The sequence below is a fragment of the Rhinoraja longicauda genome, chromosome 1 (genome assembly GCF_053455715.1).
Source record: "Rhinoraja longicauda isolate Sanriku21f chromosome 1, sRhiLon1.1, whole genome shotgun sequence".
In the NCBI taxonomy this organism is placed as follows: Eukaryota; Metazoa; Chordata; class Chondrichthyes; order Rajiformes; family Arhynchobatidae; genus Rhinoraja; species Rhinoraja longicauda.
In genome coordinates, this window is record NC_135953.1 from 93,190,569 (window position 1) to 93,210,678 (window position 20,110).

Here is a 20,110-nt window from a genome sequence, read left to right on the forward strand (position 1 = left end):
TGGAATTTTCTATTAAACTCGAGAAACAAGATGTTCTTATGGCATTTGTAAAAATATCCATTGCCATAGGTCAGCACAGGGCATCGTTAGTTAAACTGCTGCATTGCAACTTTTAAAATTTAGCAGAAATCCCAAATGAAATAAGCTGGCCTAATGCCATAAATATGCCTCAGGAGTCTCTTTCTGGTTCCAGTAATCTGTGGGACAGGAAAACCGCCGTTCAGCTTTGCTTCTGCCGTTTAGTGTGCCTCATCTTTTGTCTCAAACATTCTAGTATGCTTCACATTTAATCTCCCTTTTGGCCATTTTTAATATTTAACTCATTTGCCTTTTTTGAATACTTCAAACATTCCAAGGGACATTCCATTTAAATTTGTGAAGGTCTATCCCAATTATTGATTATGACATTCAGAGAATCTATGGGCGTGGGATACAGTACGATCTGAGATTGGTTCACATAACGCCTTTGTGCTCTCTATGCTACTTGTTGCAACTTTAAGGCACAACACCTCTGTCTTAAAAACTAGCAGATTTTATATTGTTTAGACTTTTAGACTTTAGGGAGACAGAGCGAAAACAAGCCCTTTGGTTCATCCAGGTCCGTGCCGACCACTGGGACAATCCTACACAATCACAATTTGTTTTACCAAAGCCAATTAACCAAAAAACCCTGTACGTCTTTGGAGTGTGGGAGGAAACCGGAGCATCCAGAGAAAACCCATGTGGTCACAGGGAGAACTTACAAACTCCGTACAGACAGCACCCATAGTCAGGATCGAACCTGGGTTTCTGGCACTGAAAGGCAGCAACTCTATTGCTGCGCCACTGTGTCAAATCCTGGGTCAACAGCTTGGTAGGCAGCTATGCTCACCACTACACCACCATCACCATTACACCATCACTCTACCACATGATCTTCACGTTCCTTGAGAAAATGCATTCAGTTGGGTCGATATAAACCAAACGTTCTTGTATCTTAAAGTTACAGCAAATGAGTTTTGATGTTCTTTGTTACCTTACAGATCTTCCTCCCTTCATGTCCTACTTTTTGCTATTAGCTCCCATCTCTGGGTGAAGATGTTTCTCTTGAATTCCCTAATGGATTTAACAAATTGATCCTGGGAAGACAGATATGACTTCTGCATCCATATAGCATAGAACATAAAACAGTACAGTAGAGGAACAGCCCTTTTAACCCACAATGTCCATGCCAAACACGATGCTGAGTTAAACTAATCTCTACACATGATCTAGATTCCTCCATTCCCTGCTTAGCCATGTGTCTATCCAAAGGCTCTCAAATGCCACTACCATATCTGCCTCAAAGGACTCCCACATGTCAGATGTAGACTTAGCCAATAACAACTGCTGTCAAATTACTCTTCCAAGCTCCGACCTAATAATGCTGTAATAGCCTTATCCCAATTTAGTACCTTTCCCAAAGTTCCATACTGATCCTCAATCATAACTATGATAAAACACGTGGAATTGTGATCACTATCCCCAAAATGTACTTCCACTGAAATACCAGTCGCTTGGCCAAGCTCATTTCCTAATACAAGGTCCAATATGGTCTCTCCTCGAGTTGGACCATCTACATACTGTTTCAGGTAACCGTCTAGGGTGCACCTAACAAATTTTGCTGTCCAAGCCTTTTGAACCAAGTACAAATCAATATTGGGGAAATTAAATGTAACCATGTCGAAAACACTTTGCTTTTGCGTCTCTCCACAATCTGTCTAATAAATATTCCTCTACCTCCCATTGGCCTTTGGGAGACTGCAGCATTATCTCACGACATCGATTGCACCTTTCTTATTTTTGAGCTCAACCCATCGTGCCTCATTGGATGAACACATTATGTCCTTTCTGAGTGCCACAATGAACTTCTCCTTAATTAGTATAGCACTTCTCGACATCTTTTAATTCCCTCTCTGACACATCTGAAAAATCAAAACCCTAGAAAATTGAGCTACCAGTCCTGTCCCACTCGCAACCAGGTCTCTGTAGTGAACTTAACACCATAGTCCCAAGCACTGATCCAGGCTTTATCCACGATGTTCCTTGCATTGAAATAAATGGTTTCACCATATACCTTAACTTCTCCCTGCCTATCTTTCCTTTGAGACTTATTAGTCATGCCATTGACCTTCCCATCAGTCCTTCCTTTTGCTGACCATCTTTTCTGCTTCTCAACCCCCTGCCACTCTAGTTTAAACCCTCTTGAGTATCATTAATGAAACACCTTGCAAGGTTATTGATCCACCTCCAGTTCAGATGCAACCCATCCATCTGTACAGGTCACCCCTGTGCCAGAAGAGATCCAAATGGTCCAACAAATTGAACTACTGGTGATAGTTTACACAAAAAAACACATGGTATTGGAATAACTAGGTGGGTCAGGCAGCATTTCTGGAGAATATGGTGACATTTCAGGTCGGGACCCTTCTTCAGACTGAATGGGGTTGGGGATATATAATAGTCTGTTAATATTTTCTTCATTGGAAAAGTGCTGACAGTTTTCCAGTAAATCTTTTTTGTACAGTGTCTCTCTTTCCATTTTCTATTCTGGAGACCAGAACTGCTCACAGCAGTCCATGGTCTAACCATAGGATAGAAGTTTACTCCACGTGCTGATCAAAGACAGCGAGGAATACCAAGTGGCACAGAGCTGGAAATGTACAGCATCTAGCCTGCATTGGCCATTGACTAAAGTGGTCATCGTTCCCACCACGTCAGCACTGTACCATCCAGTGATCCGATTAGCATCCACTGAATTTCAAACCAGTATTTAACCAATTAGTTTTGGTGGTTGATCCATTAAAGTGTTCACAAAATAGCTTGCAGCAATGACCATCTGTCAAGCACAAATTGGAAGTTGTTCACTTATACTTGTTACAGACTAGGCATAATCTGAATGAACAATAAGCAGCTTGAGCTTTCTGTTTGGACCCTGAGCACACGATTATGCACTTGGGGACCAAACAGAATGCTTAAGTTGCCAAGCTAGTCTGATACTGGCAACAAATTATGCACTTATTGCAAAAGTTAATCTACATGTTTAATAACTGTCTTTAAAAAAAGGATCGAGAGAAATGTAAAATGTTGTTTGCCTTTTCTGAAGCACAGCCAATTCCTGTTAACATTCTTAACTGATAAAACATTTCAGAATGAAGTTTCTGTATTCTGTCAAGCAGCACCTCACAAATTTAAACTCTCATAATTCTTTAACTCTTGGTGCACCAACTAATATATTACAGTATAGATGAAAGATTCATAAATTTTCCTTGGTGGCCTATAGTACTAATATGGAGTTTCTTCTCCATTAATAGTCTACACACACAGAGTGAATAAACCATCATTGGCATTGTTATAAAACTTAACATGCTCGAATAGTTACTTGACATTATATATCACGAGAGTGCAAGCTGAGAAAATAACCCAAATTTCACATTTCTCAGAAAATAACCCAAACCACAGGATAATGCTCCAATGACTGTAAATCTAATCGACGTGCAAATCTGCTTTTCTGCTCATTGAATGCAAAGTTCAGAGAAGCCTAAAGCTAAGAAACATAATTGACCAAGAATTCCTTGCCAGCATGGAAGCTATGAAGAACAGCAACATGCCTTGAATGTTAAAAAAAGACACAATGTGCTGGAGTGACTCAACAGGTCAGAAGGCATCTCTGCAGAACATGGATAGGTGATGTTTTGGGTCAGAGCCTTCATCAAACTGATTTTAGTAGGAAAATGAAAGCTGGAATAGCAACATTCTTCCACCCTGTCCATCTGTACAATCAGTCTGAAAAAGTATGTCAGGTTGATACTGTGAGGGGGAGTTTGATGGTGAGAAGGTTGGACAAAGGCCAGAAATGAAAAGACAAATAGTGTGAGACAAAGGGATTGAAGTGTTGCAAATTGTTATACAAGAGGAAGAAATGAAAGTGGGAGAGAGAGAATTATGTGTGAATCCAGGCAGGGCATGGGGGAGGGGGGAAGAAAGGAAGGGGGAGGGTTGAGGAGAAGAAGGAAGAGGCGAAAGGTTTTGTAGTTATCAAAAATTGGAGAATTCAAAGTTCCTACTGTTGGGTTGTAAGCTACCCAAGCAGAATATGAGATGTTGTTCCTCCAGTTTGAGTGTGGCCTCACTCTGGCACTGGGGGAGTCCCAGCACAACCAGGTCAGTATGGGAATGGGAAGAGGACTTAAAATGGTTCTTAAACGAGTGATCCAGTATGCCTTGGCAGACTGAGCGCCAGTGCAGGAGAAATGATTGCTGAGTTAGACAATAAACAATAGGTGCAGGAGTAGGCCATTCGGCCCTTCGAGCCAGCACCACCATTCAATGTGATCATGGCTGATCATTCTCAATCAGTACCCCGTTCCTGCCTTCTCCCCATACCCCCTGACTCCACTATCCTTAAGAGCTCTATCTAGCTCTCTCTTGAAAGCAGGTCTCACCGATGTCCAGGAGGTCATATCGGGAATGCCAGATGAAGTAGATGAGGTTGGCGGAGGAGCACGTGAACCTTTGTTTCACCTGGAAGGACTGCTGGGGTCTCTGGATGGAGATGAGGAAGTGTTGCATCTCCTGCGGTTGCTGGGCAAAGTAGCTGGGCAAAGGGTGGGCTGGGAAATGCGAGCCAAGGAGTTGTGAGGGAGTGGTCTCTGCATAAGGCGCAAAGGGGTGGGGTTGGGAAGATCTGTCTGGTGGTGGAAGCATTTTGGAAGTGACAGATTTTGGTGGATGATGTTTTGAATGTGGAGGCTTTTAGGGTGAAAGGTGAGCACCAGGAAATGTCAATCCTTATTCCATCTGGGGGGAGAGGGAGCAAAAGCAGAACTATGGGGCACAGAGAAGATGTGGTCGAGGGATCCATCTGTGACAGCAGGGGGCAAACCATGTTTACTAAAGAATTAGGACATCTTGAAAGTTGAGGGTCCCGAGCCGAAATGTCAACTATCCATATTCTCCGGTGATGCTGCCTGACCCGCTGAGTTACTCAGCAATTTGTGTCTATTTTTTAATAAACCCTCATCTGCAATTCCTTGAGTGTTACCTGGGCTGTCCAGTGATGATCTTGGATAGGAGGGCAGTATTACTGAGTTTGCATTTTAGATGATAGACAAATTCTTTATAGGACGAGAACAAGAAACATTATATTTTATACTAAAATAAGTCCTATCACTCCTGATTAATGGTACATGGCAGCTCTGCATTCTGAAGCCATTTGCCTGTTTAAGTCAATGGGATATATTTACCCAATCCCAAAGTACAATTTTGAATACTTAATGTATTCATTTAAGTAAGCAGATTCAGTTATTTCTAAATAAATGCACAGAAAGTGATTGGACTGAAGTTTGGTGATGGGGTAGAATCTCTTGTTACTGCAACATGTGTACTACTGCAAGTGCCTTAACTTCTCAGTTTGACAGACTGCAGCCCAGAAATTCATCTCTGATTGATAGCGTTAACTCTGCTATCTAGTACCAATAATGAGTTGTACTCTGCCTTGAGGTAAATGGAATGAATTTCTGAGGTGAAGTATAATGCACTACTGGAAAGGGATTTATTTCTAGCAATTGTCTTACTATATATTTGTATATCTCTCTGGATGTTAGGCTATATTTGAGTGCTTTAATCAGTGCTTTAATTAGTCAGTGAAATTAAATTTAGGAAATGGAGTAGGAAATGTTGCTATTATTATTTGGCGCCTTTAGAGTGACTGGGGGTGAACCTAGGCATATAGAGATTCCTCATAGTGCAATGAATTTCATGTTTGGCTGCCATAAACCTTGTGAAACATTGTCTGGCATTCCTGATGACCTTTTACCACTCAGATGGGGAGATCAGAATGAAATAGGGGAAAAATGGCATTGGTAAAATCCCAAGCTAATCACAGAACCCAAACCATAAAGATGGAATTTGACCTCATCCAAACCCATATTGGTAACAAGTGAAATCGAATTCATTTATGGAATTTGTTTCCAAAACATGGGTTAAAAATCCCCAAAAAACAAAATTTGAGTTGCTCAATCTCTGTAAGACATACTCTCTCTCTCTCGTTCTCTTTTTTTTCCGTTCCAAGGACTTTATTCAATAAATGCATAGTACAGTGTACCAAAAGTTCATAAACGCTCAATGGTCCAATACATCAAGCAATCATTATAGTACAATAGTGTAATCTTTATTTACAATGCCCTAGACCCCCCGCGGCGACCAACGTTCACCGAAGGCCTCCAGAGTCCCCGTGGACACCACGTGAACCATCCCCAGGGACACGCGAACACGGACATAGGCCCAGAAGAGGGGTAGGCAGCCAACTCTGGTGTGACCATTGTCCTCCCGCTGCCTGAACCCGTCAATTGCCATCTTGGCCAGGCCCAGGAGCAAATCGACAAGGGGATCCCACCCTCCCGATCGGCCCACCCCACTCCCTACCCTGTGCCCACACACCAGGATCATGGGACTAAAATGCAACCAAAACTTGTCGGCGCTCCCTCCCCCTCCCCTTCCCCCTCCCCCGTCCCCCCTCTCCACTTCTCCCCCTCTCCCCCTCTCTCATGACAATGTCTAAGAATATACTCAAACAGGAAAGCATAGCTTTTCAAAGCATGGTTGCTGCTGGAGAGAATGGTTGTAATTAAAATAATGTTTGGAATGTTTCTTTAAAAGGTGCTATAAATCAATGAGAAACGTATTATGTGCTAATATTTTCAACATGTGCTGTACAATTGCATCAATGGTTGTGGATTTCTTTTAGATCCAGGTCATAGAAGAAGATCAACTTCGAAGATCAGGACAGCTGTTTGCAACAAATTCTAGGGGACAGGTTCCTCCACTCGTTACCACTAAATGTGTTGTACAAGATCAAGGTATAGCAATTTGATTTCACATTGATGAATTAATGAAGAGATTTGTAGTTACTTGCTTGCACTTTACAGTCTTCAACAATCTAATAATTGATTTATCCCGACTTGATAGAGTTGTATTGTGCGCAAAAAATTTGAATAACTCAGTCAAAATCAGCATTCTCCATTATTAACAAATATGAACTAACCTGCTGCCTTGCTTCTGATTACTTGCTCAAACGTCACAGGTGATAACAACCGAAGAGGAAATTTATCCCTACTTAATACATTTGTATTGCATAAAAATGTTGAACTGTGAGGTCGAATTTCAAGGGCAATGAGTTTATACATTATGAAATAATGCAGTACAATTATTTACAATTCTACTCAATTGGGATTGTTTATTAAGGGACAATCTGTTGGGCAATGTCTTGTACCTCATCGGAGGTCGTCAGGCTGATCACTCATTAGGCACCAGTAAATTGGGATATTGTAGGCAAAAAATGGAAGAAAACCATACTGCTTGGAATGTTGTATTTGTAACAAACTTCAAAGGCTGTAACAAAATAATCTGGTAATTCATACATTCCTTTTCAATTAAATAATTTGTTCATTTATTGGTATTACATTTTTTGTTCTACTGCACTGAAATTGCAAGGAAGTTTACCTCGTATAACCATACAACTTCATGTCAGCCTAATTGATACTAAAACAGTTTTGAAACAATTTTGAGATAATTGATTTCTTACTGTTTATCTTGCAACATTCACCATGATGCCAAAAAAAGTTGCAGCTATAATTTGACTATAAGTGTGGGGCAAGACATTTTAGGAAGTCAAATTGGGGTAGGACATATGCAGCAAATGTAAAATGGTAGGATGCCTAGGAATGTTGATGATCAGAGGGAGCTTGGGATTCAAGTCCATAGTTCCTAGAAAATGGTGGCAACAGAGGTAGATAGGGTAGTGAAGAAGGCATATGGAACACTTGACTTTATAGGTAGGGATTTTATTCAGTTTTACAAGACATTGTAAAGAGGACACTTGGGGTATTGTATGCAGTTCTGATCACCACAATATAGGAAGCATGTGATTGGGCTGGAAAGAGTGTAGAAAAGATTCACCAGGATAACTGGAGGACTTTAGTTATGGAGAGAGATTGAAAGGTCATAGGTGATGGGAGTAGAATTAGGCTATTTGGCCGATCCAGACTTCTGCCATTCATTCATGGATGATCTGTCTCTCCCTCCTAACCTGGGTTTGTTTTCTCTGGAGTGAAGGAAATTAAGGGGTGAACTGACAGGTATATAAAATTATGAGTGCGTAAAAGGGGAGATAGTCAGAAACACTTTTCCATATTAGGGGAATAAAAAACAAAAAAAGCATAGCTATAAGATTGGAGGTGAGAATATTAAAAGGAATTTAAGGGGAAAGCTTCTTACAGAGAGAATATGACTAATTAGTGTGGTGTAGATGGGCAACAAGGTCAGCATGGAGAAGTGAGCTGAAGGGCCATTTCAGTGCTCCACAGTTCTGACTCTTACATCTAAATACACCATAGGAAGCAAACTACATTGGGCCTAATAATCTATATTTTGTCCATATATTGTAATAATAACACCTTGCAAGATCCATTTTCACAAACAGGCTGGATGCACATGTAGATCATATTAATCTGCCAATTATTGAATATTAAAAAATGGCTTTCAAATTTATACTCATGATGATTGTTCAGGCATTGCCCTGTGTAGACAGGTGAGAGGATAAAGATTTAATAGGAATCTGAGGGGCAACTTTTTCCACGCAGAGGGTGGTGGATGTATGGAATAAGCTTCTGGAGACGGTAGTTGAGGAGAAGCTATAACAATGTTTAAAAGCCATTTGGACAGGTACATGGATAGGAAAGATTTAGAGGGATATGGGCCAAATGTGGGCAGGGTGGACTAGTGTGGATGGGGCATCCTGGTTGGCATGGGCATGCATTTTTTTTTCCATTAAACTAATGAAATCATAGCCACTAGTCCTGAAGTACTCCCTCACTGGCACATTAGTGATACTCTCAGTAGGAGGTCTAGTGTTACCCCCTCTCTAGTAGGATCATCTGCACATTGTTGCGAAACTTTTCCTGGGCGTATTTAACAAATTATGCCCTGTCCAAGCCCTTTGCATTATGGCAGTCCCGGTCAATATCAAGGAACATAAAATCACCTAAAATTGCAACTCTTCATCTTCTATTTCTCAGGATCAAACTCACAGGTTGTAGACATACGGGATTAAAATAATAAAGCAGCTCGGATTTAATGTGGCGCCTAAATCAGCTGAAAGAACCTGCTGCATCTGCCTCTATGGTATATTTTAACCCAAATTAGAAAAATTAGAAAAATGTAAAACTGAACCTGATACTGTTTTGCAGTGGGGCAGTATTGTATCACTATTTATTTTCTGTTGATACATCACTATTAAAATTGTTTCTAGCCAAATATTAGACAGTAGAATGAAGAATTATATTTTTTCCAATTCTAATCCTGACTATAATGCCAACAGAAAATGTGTTATTATTTATCTGTGATGTATACTTCGGCACGATATTCATATGGTGCCAGTTACATGTAACCGAATAATGAAGCACTCTCTTGTCTTTTAACTGTTGGCTTGTTATCTCACCTCCTTTTGGCTGTAGGATAATGTTTTTGATGAGTTTTTAACTTAATCAAAGCCATTTGCCACGTTAATTTGCTGAAGGAGATGATAATGCTAGGGCTACTAATTGATTACCTCACGGAGTGTGTGAGGAAAGGCTGTGTTTGGTGTCACGCTGGATTCTGACCTCAGGAGTACAGGAGATCTACTAACACTATTTCACGTGACTGTCCCATTGTACACACTCTCAAGATTTAGAACAAGGGGGCACCATTAGTCATTTGCGGAGGAATGTTTAGATTTTATTTTATTTATCTTTTAAAGGAAATGCAAGTCCTCGTTTCATCCGCTGTACAACTTACTGCTTTCCAAGCACAGCAGAGATGGCCAAGCAGTCACAGATCCCGTTGGCAGCTGTCATCAAGCCCTTTGCAACCTTGCCAGCAAATGAGGTAGGCCAATTGGTCGAACAATGTGGTAAGATACAATGTCTAGGAGGACGTTAATCGACTCTGTGGCAATAATTTAATCTCTCCACTTAGTTATTCTGTTTAATTTTTCAGCTATTTGAATCTGACTTTATTAGAGCCAGCAGGGGAAGGAATTAGTTTGATGAAGTCACATTGATGATGAGCAGCGCAGACAGGAAAGTGTAGTCAATTAGGTTGTGAAAACTCAAGATGTGGAGAAAATATATATTTGAACCAGTTTTCATTGGATGGTACTGCTGAGCGCATGTTTGCCTTATGCCCCAATCTCCTTCACGGCTCGTCATTGTCATAAAATCACCACTGGAGATTAGGTACTGGTATCACTGAGGCACCATGAAATAAGTGGCTCAGCAACCAAACGCTGGTGAAAATGCTCCCGATTAGTGTAAGCAGATTCAGTAGAAATTAGAAGGTGTTTGAGCAGCTTACAGTTGATTTTCAAAATACCAATTTGATTTCCCATGTCCCTTTAGCAGTGAGGGAAGCAACCAACTAGCTATATTTCTGGTTTCCAATGAGTTCAGGCAGTCATTGGTCGGCTTTACATCCAAAGGAATGGATCCTTTTCTCCCAATGTGGATTATAAAAATATAAATAACTCCTTCATAGAATGAGGAACAGTACAGGCACTTTGGCCCACTATGTCTACGTCATCTTCATCAGTACAAGCAAATGTTTATTGTCAAGAGCTGTGCGCAATCTTGTAAATCTCTATATTAAATTATGTAGGATTTGTGCTCTGATGTTTGGACTTGTAGCTAATATTAATCTCTTTGCACTCAAGAATTTTCTGTTTTCATTCAAAGCAAAGGTTCATTGAGATTTTTTGAAAGGAAAATGAAGGTGCTATCATTAGATTTAAAAATGCATTCTAACATCCCAGTTAATATCTGAAATGTTAATTTAATTACTTAATATATGGTTTTGACATTTCTTTCATCGTAGTTTAGCATCAGAATGTTAGTCTTAATCTCAGGACATTCAAAGGAGGCCATTGATGTGAGCTGTAATGTAATGTAGATAAATGGAACTTTAAAAGTATATTTAAGAACACGTATAACCTCCTGAAACTGAATGATACATATTAAGACGTGCCCAAGTTCACAAGCTACCTGAATTTTACATTTCAGTGACCTCCTGAGCCTACATAGGTCAGAAAGGACCATCCATTAACAGCTGGAAATGGGACACATTTTGTAATGAGGAAGGCATAAAAATTGGTGTCGATGGGGTGTGTCTGTGGCCAATTTTAAATTCTTTGCATATTGAAATAGGATTCAAATCTTGGCTTAACTGGGCAGCATTTTGTGGAAATTTGTGTGAGCATTTTATAGTTTGCATACAGAGCCTGTCACAAATTCATTCATACAACGTGGATTGCATACAACGTGGATATTCTGCCTGCGTTTCCCTGAAAGTTTTTGTTAGTTTAATTAAGATCTAATCCCTCTTCATTTTTCTTCATATAATTTGATTGTAAAATATGTCAAGGAGATCACAAAAGATCACTTTTGTGAACAGTTGGAGCCATTTCAAATTAGCAATGTTCGAAATTGGAATGCAGAACCAACTAATTTATTATGTTCTGGGTACTATTATATTGCTAATTGATAGGAAGGATTTCGTTAAAAATAAGTTTATCTGTATCATTATTTCCATTATGGTGATAAGAAACACTCGGTACCTTAACAACACTTACAGAGCTTATAGTGCTTTCTATTATTTTTGAAAAATGAATTCTTTTTACTGCAGAAATGCATAATTTTGTCTTAAATGACCAGATTTAATTGTATCCCAGTTTCTTAATGATATCCCGAGTATTCTTCTTCTGAGGTGAATTGATACTTTCAGGGACATGACTTCTTGAATAGTGCCGACTGTATGGTGACTCTCCAGATTTTCTTAAGCCAGACTTAGTTTCTTGTATCAGTAGAACAAAGCGAGTTAACGTTTGTTTTCATTTTGGGATGGAGAAACTTGCAATGGAGCATTAATTATTTATCCTAAATGTTCCTTGATCTAGCAAGACAGTTAAGAGTCATCTATGTGGATGCGTTTGGAGTAGCGCCTCCAGATCTCAAAGTGCAGATGACTTCCAAACTATGTTATGTAAGCTTGTAACATAAATGGTGAGAATGCACTCTTTCCAACAAAAAGACAAGAGAAGAGATTTCATCAGCCCACTCAGTTTTCACTGTGTTTGTACTCCACTTTCACCGGTGAGGACCAGGAACACTGAAGACATCTAAACCCAAGGTTAACTTTACAAATCCAGACCTGTCGCTTAGGTTCAACAATTAACATGTGTTAAGTGGAAACTTTCCACTTCTGACAGAATTTATCACATGTAGCTTAACGGGCTGCAAGTAAACTTGGTGAGAGAGTCCCTTGATCCAAAACATTGACCATTCCTTTCCACACCCGGCTGCTGCTTGACCCGCTGAGTTCCTCCAGCAAATTGTTCATTGGAAATCAGTAGGTTGGAAATACAAAAAAGTTGGGAAATCCATGTGCTCAGGCATTTTTCAATCCAACTCAGAAGTCCTTTAGTGTGGCTGATTCCTAAGAGAAAGAAGTAAGATTTCTCTCACATCATTAAAAAATGGTTCCTTTACATTGTTGGAAACAGAAAGGCAATGGTAAAAATCTTGAAAAGCTGCTTGCTTATGAAAAATATATATTTATTGGTCAGTATAAAATATTTTTAAATGGTTAACTTTGAAGTACATTTTTTTTACTTCCCAAACTATTCTAGGTAGGCAGCAATGACCTTTGTTGCGAGGAGAAAATTGCTGTCTGCTCATAAATTACGATGTTCTGACTCTGGGCTGATGAGTGAAATATTGCAGCATGTAAACAAAAGTCAAAAACTGGCACATTGTATAATTTTCCATGATATTTTGCCAAAAAAGCCCACACATGTGCTAACACTATATAAAAAAAGTTATTTTGAATGTTATCTTTTAGAACAAAGGTAGCATAATTACTTTGTAACTTTGAATGTTATTTCTCAGAGACAACCTACAGGGAATGATAAATAATGCATGTGATTGATTCTTCAATGATATAAATTTAATCTGCAGTGGTCCCTTTGCAGCAGTTATTTGTGTTACTTGTGAGACTATCAAGGTTTGCACAGCTGGTGAAGTGTTAATGTCTTGATGTCTATTTTCAAGCAGTAAAACCAGATGTCTTCCATTATTGTAAATTATTAAATATTTCAGCCTAAGAATAGTGTGCTACATTTGAGCAAGAGTAAATAAGCAGATAAGGCAGGAAATCAGGAACTCCCACTGTTTCAGACAAAATGCTGTAGGAAGGCAATAAATACTGCTCCTATTAGATATAAAGGAACTACAACTGGCCTGAGCATTAAAAAAACTGCAGCTATAAAAAAAGTACAATGATTGCTTTGGGATGTTTTGTGAATTATATGTAGTCTACTGTTGGCTTGGGATCATTATTTATCCATATAAGACTAATATTAGAAAGTTGTATAGCAAAGTTGATAAATGGTCTGTAACTGACAGAGTTTGTAATCCATGTATGGATAGGTTAATGAAATGTAACAAAGTTGTAAAATGCATTCAGCTGTCAGAATGGTAAAAGTACATGGGCCTTGAAATTCCTGGCCCTGGGAAAGTAATGCTAAGCCACATACATCATGTAAGGGAGCAAGAAATAGTTCTAATTTTCCCATGAAGTAAAACTTCAGTAGCAGTGACTGGGCATTTTTTGTGCTCACAATTTACCTCCATCCCTCTTCATCTCCACCATAATACTGACCTGGCGGGGCTGGTCCATATTCTATGTTTTGTTTATATGGCAAGATGCTTTTCCTAAGTACTAGAACCCTGCATAATCCATTTGTGTAGTTTATGTTTTGAAATACAGCATAGAAACAGGTCCATTCATGTTAATTCAATATTATCCCAGTTTCTCATTCACTTCCTAAGTATTAGGGGCAATTTAACCTACAAACTTGCACATCTTTGGGATGTGGGAGGAAACGGAGCACCTGGAGGAAACCCATTCAGTCACAGGGAGAACATGCAAGCTCCACACAGACAGCACCGAGGTCAGGATCAAATGCTGGTCATTGGTGCTGTACAGCAGCAACTCTACCAGAAGCAGTGCCCATGTACAGGGCATTTTGAATAAAACTGATCCCCAAACGTATGGATGTAAATTACATAGTCACAAATGGTGTTGTAGACGGAAAATGGTCATCAGAAATTACACCAGCATCTTGAACAGCTGGGCATGTGGGCCAATAAATGGTTAATGGAGATATTTCAGATGAGTGTGAGGTCTTGCATTTTGGGATGTCAAATCAGGGCAGGACCTTCAGAGAGTGTTTTCGCTGGTGAGTTTTACATAGAGAGTGTTTTAGAGTAGAGGGGTCCAGGAATACAAGTAAGTAGTTTCCTGAAGGTTATGCTGCAAATCCATAGGTTGATGACAAAAGCCATTTGAACTATGCTTCCATGCATATATACAGTTATTCTGTCCATAGTTCCCTTGCAAGTCATGGTAGCGCAGCGGTAGAGTTGCTGCTTTACAGCGAATGCAGCGCCGGAGACTCAGGTTCGATCCCGACTACGGGTGCTGCACTGTAAGGAGTTTGTACGTTCTCCCCGTGACCTGCGTGGGTTTTCTCCGAGATCTTCGGTTTCCTCCCACACTCCAAAGACGTACAGGTATGTAGGTTAATTGGCTGGGTAAATGTTAAAAAAAAATTGTCCCTAGTGGGTGTAGGATAGTGTTAATGTACGGGGATCACTGGGCGGCACGGACTTGGTGGGCCGAAAAGGCCTGTTTCCGGCTGTATATATATTATATGATATGATATGATATGATAAACAGGGTAAGTACCCCTGAAACTGGTCATGTCTCTTCATCCAATGACATATTGCATGCCTGTGCACAATGATGCATTGTTCTTTGCCTCATTATGTTTAGCTATGGTTGGGGGGCAGAATTTCCCAAAGATAGACACAAAATGCTGGAGTAACTCAGCGGGACAGGCAGCATCTCTGGAGAGAAGGAATGGATGACGTTTTGGGTCGAGACCCTTCTTCAGACCTTCAGAAATCATTCAAAATTTCCCAGATGTTCTTCAAATCACAGAATTATGTTCATTGGGCTGCAAGATATTTGTTTGAATTTAATTGTGAACGATTAATGACTCATTTTAAGGCCTGTAAAGTATGAGAGATGCTAACCTCCTGTCCCTATGAACAGAAAATGTCAGCCCTTGTTTGTTCCTGCAAGGATCTGTGAAGATCTGCAGTTGGATAATTCTTGCCAGTTTAGTACAAAGCCACAAGGAATGCTATTCTACTGTGAATAGTTTGTGGAGGAGTTGCAGGAGCTAGGCCTTCTGCAGTAATTATGCAGAAAACTATGAGTTACTTCAAAGTTGCATGCATAGCATGAACTCTGCTGTGCAACCAGTTGCATTACAGAAGCTCTTAAAGTGATGACTTCCATTGGGAGTTACAAAGATGATTTGTCCTACAATGAGGAAGCCCATTATCTGCTACATTCAAGCTATTTTTGAATGGCATTTTGTTAAAGCAGTATTGCATGCTACTCAGATGCTTCAATGCATAGGCGATCTGTACTTCAGATTCCTAAGGTGTACCAGGCATGCAGAAATTTAATGATTGCCTTTAGTAGGGGGTTCTCAACTAAATAATCATATGGTGCATAATAGCACTTATTTTCCAAGCAATGGAATTTCTAGCCCAAGTTGAATCTTCAAGTTTAAAAAAAAGGTAGAGTTTTTTTAAAAATTTGGTGCTTAACTTGGAGATAATGTAGGTTGAAAAGTAAAGGAGCAATGGGTGAATTAGTCAGTGTAAGTTCAAACATCCAGAGGAATAAAGCCATAGATGAGGTAATTGGGAACTGAGGCAGAAACCCATTGAGATAATGTAACAAAATGGAATTAGGCAACACTGGTTATGATTATGAATAGGGAAGACTCAGTGTGCTTCCTATTCATGATGCCACCTGCAAGAGAATTCTATTTGCAGTATGTTATTAACCAAATGTCAGAAAACTCACTAAGAACAAGGTGGGATTAAGAGACACCAGGAAAAATGCAGGAAGTTAGTTTACCTTTCCTACCGGCACCACAGTTCATATATTTCACATAAAGAAGAAACAAGGGGGTTGTCGATTATTGTTTTTATTGCTTGGACTCTAATCTTGCATTTCAACTCAACCATCATTTTTTAGAAGTCATGTGGTGATCTGTTGATAATATTCAAATGGTCAGTGTGAAGATCTACACTCTGATGATGGGACTGCTTGACGTGCTGTTCAAGGTTTCAAATCGAAGGTATCACAAAATGCTGGAGTAACTCAGCAGGTCAGGCAGCATCTAGGAGAGAGGAAATGGGTGACGTTTCGGGTCGAGACCCTTCTTCAGGTTTGAAAGTCAGTTTATTGTCACATGTACCAATTAAGGTACAGTGAAAGTTAAGTTACCATTCAGCTATACTAAGTGATAAGCAACAAGACACACGCCCACATAAAAGTTAACACAAACATCCATCACAGTGGATTCCACATTCCTCACTGTGATGGAAGGCAATAAAGTTCAAGCTGCCTCTTTGTTCTTCCCGGTCAGGCATTCAAACCATCCATAGTCGGGGCGATCAAAACCCCTGCAGCCGACGATCGAAGCCCCCGTTGGGGTGAGCGAAACTCCCGCGTCGGGGCGGTTGAAAATCTCTCCACGGCATGGAGCTCCTGAGTCGGCCTCTTCTTACCAGAGACTACGGGCTTCATGATGTTTAATCCCCCACCCCCGCACATAAAACAAACCAAGGAACACTAAAACATACTTTTAATACGTACTTAAAATAACAAAAACAAAAGAAAGGACAGACAGATTGTAGGCGAGGCAGCCACTGCTGGTGGCGCTACCCAGTGTTCTGTCTTACTTCTTGTGTATACCTGTGTGGCATAGAGTGCTTGGATTTAAGACCTGCATAGATGCCCCATTTAGTGAGGTGAAAGTGAAGAGGAATTCCCTGTTTTCTAATCCTGGAATTACGTTGACTGGATAACCTCTCAAAGGTGTGACAACTGCAAAGCTTTGATTACCTTGACCCACTCAGACCAAGGCATCTGAAAAGTGGCAAGCACTGAAAGCATGTAATTGATTGTTTTAACTCTCAGTTTAACATGGACTTCAGTTGGTGCTGTCACCATGCTGGAGGCAGACCTCTTGTTTACTAACGGTCAGCTTATCCCCTGCTTTAAGTGTACTGTCCAAATTATGCAAGGACCACTACAGGCCTACTGAAATCATCTGAAATCAGCAGCGGACTGGTTAAGTATAGAAGTTTAAATTTGCTCTGCCTAACTCCCATTCAACTAGTCAGTGATGACGGAAAAATAAATGAGAATTTGGCTTGGGGAGACAAGCTTTCCACACCATGTGTCTCCATTTTACTGCTTCATTCTTCAATCTCCTCAAAGTATGCCTATTTTGAAGAAGTCCTCATCTTCTCTATGATGGGAGTTCTGTGAGACCCTTTCTCACTGCTCCCTGTCTAAGGTTCTTGCTGCTGTCCAGCTATTTGCCCATATTCTGACCCAGACTTGCTACTTCATCCACTCTGTGCCATGTTTCTTCAGCACTCGCCTGTGCTGCCGGTCTGAAGAAGGGTCCTGACCCGAAATGTCATCTGTACATTCCCTCCACTGATGCTACCTGACTTTACACTTTGTGTTTTGTTGAGGATTTAGCCTACTGCTGTCTAACATAAATGTATTTATTGTGTTCATTTAGCATAATGCCAGCTATTTTAAGCTGTTAAAATTCATTATTCTAGCTATATTCAATCCTATTCTGTCTGAATACATTAATCAACTGTGTCAATATATGGACACGCCACGACAAAATTTATTACTGAGTGAGATAAATGTTCCCTGCTAAAGGTATATCAGTTACAATAAAAAAGGTCTTCCTAATTATGTGCATATTTTTTAATATTGGAGTTGTACATAACGGAAAAAAGTTCCTTGAACCAACCCGTACTTGCTGACCAAGATCCCATTTACTCGCTAGTCCTATTTACCTGGTTTTGGCCCATTTCCTTTTAAATCTTACTAAATTCCCTGACTGATGAAGGCCAATGTGCCAAAAGCCGCCTACACCCTCATCTACCTGTGACGCCACTTTCCGTGAGCAATGTACTTGTGCGCCTAGATCCCTCTCCCCCACATTACTCCCCAGAGTACTACAGGGAAATAAATCTTGGTTCTTGTTCCCATTGTAATGTTGTCTATGTAAATGTAAGCACATGTCAACACTCGGCTGTATTTCAGACAAACAATTCTGTTCATAACTATTATCAAATAACATCATCTTAACTTTATGTATCCTGCTGTTATTTGACTTGTGCTAAACTTCAAGTGATCTCAAGTTCTGTTCTGTTTGGAGGAAAGAATAACTCAGGCAAATTATTGTTCATTCTGCTTACTTTAGCTACTTACCATGGAATATCTTGCGTAATTGAACTTTGAAATGCTTTGCAACTTGTCAACAACTGCATCCCACATCAGGGTTCAGAGTTTATTACTGTGTAAAACCAAAACAAGAAGAATGTTTCCACTTTTTACTTAATATGATAGTTTCCAAGGCTGGGGGTGATAATTGGAAAAGTCAAAAGTGTGCAGATGGTGGAATCTGATAAGAAAGGAATGTGGGGAATGAAATGTGGAAGCAGAGGCAGAGATAGTGGGTAGAAGGGATGGAACAGGGGGATGGGAAATGGGGAACCTGGCGTGGGAGGTGTGGGTCATGAGCAGATGGAGAAGGGGAAAGGAACTGTTTGATTTGGGTGGAGGGAGTGGAAAGAAAGGTGTTTGCTCCACATTGGGGGAGAAAGCAGTGCAGATGAGATGGAAAGGTTGGGGGGGGGGGGGATTGGAGAATATCTGGAATTGGAGAATTCAGTGTTCCTGCCATGGGATTGAAGGTTACCCAAAAAGAACAAAAGATATCATGAGGGAAATAGATCGGGTAGATGCACAAAGTCTCTTGCCCAGAGTAGGTGAATCAAGGACCAGAGGACATAGGTTTAAGGTGAAGGGGAAAATATTTAACAGGAATCTGAGGGGTAACTTTTTCACACAAAGGGTGGTGGGTGATTGGACAAGCTGCCAGAGGAGGTAGTTAAGGCAAGAAACAGTTTAAGAAACAGTTAAAAACAGGTACACGGATAGGACATGTTTGGAGGGATGTTGGGACTAGCATAGCTGGGACGTGTTGGCCGGTGTGGGCAAGTTGGACCAAAGGGCCTGTTTCCACACTGTATCACTCTATGACTCTATATCGTTTTTTCAAGTTTGTGTGTGGCCTCACTGTCAGTGAAGGTGGTTGAGTGAGGATGGACAGGTCAATTTGGGAATGGGAAGAGAGTTAGTCACCAGGAACTCCAGATGGCCATGGCATATTAAGCACAAACAATCAGCAAAGTGGTCACCTAGTCCATGGTTCATCTCACTGCGTAGATGAGGCCACATTGACAGTGCCGTATACATTAGACGAGGTTGGAGAAAGTGCATGTAAATCGCTTTCTCACCTTGAAGGGTAGTTGTGGTGCCTGAATGGGGTAAGGGACAGGTGTTGTACCTCCTGCAGTTGCAGGGGAAAGTGCCGGGGGAAGGGTGAGGCGTAAGTGGGGAGGGAATGGATGAGCGAACGAAGGTGGAAAGCAGAAAGCGACATGGAGAGGAAGATGTGACAGGTGGTGGAATCATGTTGAAGCCAGTGGAAATGTCGATGTGTTAATATGGCGGCTGGTGGGTGAAAAGTAAGAGGTGGGGAAACTCTATCCTTCTACCCCTAAGTGGAAAGGGTGAATTACTTCCCGCAAAAGTGCGGAAAACAGGAGGCAGAGGGGGAAACGCGTTTCCTGAAGAAAGCAGGCATCTCAAATGTCTCAGAGTTGAAAGCCTCATCTGGGGAACAGATGTGGTGGAGACTGAGAAACTGTGAGAAAGAGTCAGGTGCGAGAGACAGGCTGGGAGGAGGTATCATCAAGGTAATTGTGGGAGTCAGTAGTTATCTGTGGATAGTCTTCTCCTGAAATGGAGACAG

The 20,110-nt window shown here is 40.6% G+C and overlaps 1 protein-coding gene across 1 annotated transcript in view; it reads left to right on the top strand.

The window, feature by feature from the left end:
* sec24d (SEC24 homolog D, COPII coat complex component) overlaps nucleotides 1–20,110 on the top strand; it is a 141,434-nt gene that overhangs the window by 33,343 nt on the left and 87,981 nt on the right. Inside the window, exons 7-8 of the mRNA XM_078402442.1 lie at nucleotides 6,767–6,878; nucleotides 9,818–9,945. Coding sequence (XP_078258568.1) covers nucleotides 6,767–6,878; nucleotides 9,818–9,945 — 240 coding nt within the window. The remainder of the gene's footprint in view (nucleotides 1–6,766; nucleotides 6,879–9,817; nucleotides 9,946–20,110) is intronic.